Source organism: Apaloderma vittatum, unplaced genomic scaffold (genome assembly GCF_000703405.1).
Source record: "Apaloderma vittatum isolate BGI_N311 unplaced genomic scaffold, ASM70340v1 scaffold12228, whole genome shotgun sequence".
Classification (NCBI taxonomy): domain Eukaryota; kingdom Metazoa; phylum Chordata; class Aves; order Trogoniformes; family Trogonidae; genus Apaloderma; species Apaloderma vittatum.
In genome coordinates this window covers 53,112-54,723 of record NW_009730276.1, presented here as the reverse complement: position 1 = coordinate 54,723, position 1,612 = coordinate 53,112, and the positions used below count along the sequence as shown (strand labels likewise).

General features: G+C 58.9%; 1 protein-coding gene across 1 annotated transcript in view; it reads left to right on the top strand.

The window, feature by feature from the left end:
• Positions 1 to 4: 4 nt before the first annotated feature.
• Positions 5 to 1,612, top strand: part of LOC104277934 (TGF-beta receptor type-2-like) — a gene marked incomplete at its 5' end in the record, with an annotated part of 6,525 nt that continues 4,917 nt past the window's right edge. The window contains 2 exons of the mRNA XM_009874749.1: positions 5 to 460; positions 577 to 718. Coding sequence (XP_009873051.1) covers positions 5 to 460; positions 577 to 718 — 598 coding nt within the window. The remainder of the gene's footprint in view (positions 461 to 576; positions 719 to 1,612) is intronic.

The window sequence follows — 1,612 nt, the reverse complement described above, 5'->3', positions numbered from 1 at the left end:
CAGCCGCTCGGGGCAGTACGAGACGGTGGCTGTGAAGATCTTCCCCTGCGAGGAGTACTCCTCCTGGAAGAATGAGAGCCAGATCTTCACCGATGCCAGCCTCAAGCACGACAGCGTCCTGCGGTTCCTCACTGCTGAGGACCGGGGCGCTGGGCCCCGCCGGGAGTACTGGCTCATCACTGCCTACCACAGCCGGGGCAACCTCAAGGACTACCTCTCCCACCACATCCTGAGCTGGATGGACCTGCAGAAGATGGCGGGCTCCCTGGTGAGTGGGGTAGCCCACCTCCACAGCGACTACACCGCCTGCGGCAGGCCGAAAATCCCCATTGCCCACCGGGACATCAAAAGCACCAACGTCCTGGTGAAGAACGAGCAGGAGTGCGTGCTCTGCGACTTCGGCATCGCCATACGCCTCGATCCTTCCCTGACGGTGGACGACTTCGCCAACAGTGGGCAGGCAAGTACGGCCCACCAGCTCTCCCTGGAGGGGACCCTTTGCCAACCACCTCTGGTCACTTCGTGGCCGAAGTCCTTGCCCATCCCTGCTAACGCCTCTCTCCTTTTTGCGGGTAGGTGGGCACTGCCAGGTACATGGCCCCAGAGGTCCTGGAGTCCAGAGTGAACCTGGAAGACCTCGAGTCTTTCAAGCAGATGGACGTCTACTCCATGGCCCTCGTTTTGTGGGAAATGGCCTCGAGATGTGAAGTGGTAGGAGGTAGGAGCATCACACTGGGGATGCCAAGCGCCTTTTTGCTCCCTTCCTCCCTTTAAGGACATGTGGCTCACCTCGTGTTCCCAGTGGTGGCACAGGACCTGATTTGGGCTTGCTTGGGTCCCTGCAGGGCTGCTAAGAGCTGGCGGCAGATCCTCCCCTATGGCTGCCTGCCCTGTGTGCTGTGGCTCCAGGAGGCCAGCCTGGTGGCCAAGCAGCAGGATGGGACCCCAGGGGGACAGCTGGTCCAACCGCCAAATCCCAGCTGAGTCAGTGCTGGCGATGCAAAGCAAACCAAGCAGGAAGGGCCAAAGCTGCTTCCCCCTCCCCGGCCACAAGCAGCTGCTTTTTCTTTTTTTCAGACACCACCAGAGAGTTTATGTTGCAATGGGGACTCGCAAACTCCAGCCTCTGACAGAGCCACGTCCCCCTCTCACTTCCCAGAGCCACATCCTGGCATCTGAAATTGTGTGTAGCAAAACATTTAATTAACTGCCCTGCTCTTCACCCCTGCCTGCCCTTCTGCCTGCTCCCCCTGTCCCTTTTTAGCTCGCTCCAGTTCCTTCCCTACTTGCTGTACAAAAGCCCACAGAGCTGCAAGAAGCTCCAATTTTTGGCAAGAAAGCTGCCCCAACTGCGCTGCGTGCCCCATGCTCGGTGGTGGGAGACCCTTGCCTGGCTCAGATGCCCCGTGCATCCTTTGCTCCCGAGCCAGAATCCCAGAACCTCCTTCCCCACCTGTATTTCACCTGCATTTACATCTGGGCAGGAGCTGGCAAAAACTGGGGTGGCCTCTCACCTCTGCAACGGGGAGTTTCTCTTTGGCCTCCCATGACATGAGGTTGCTCTTCTGGAAGGGCCATTTCTCCTCTAAGCCAATCTATGCTCGCAGCAGGA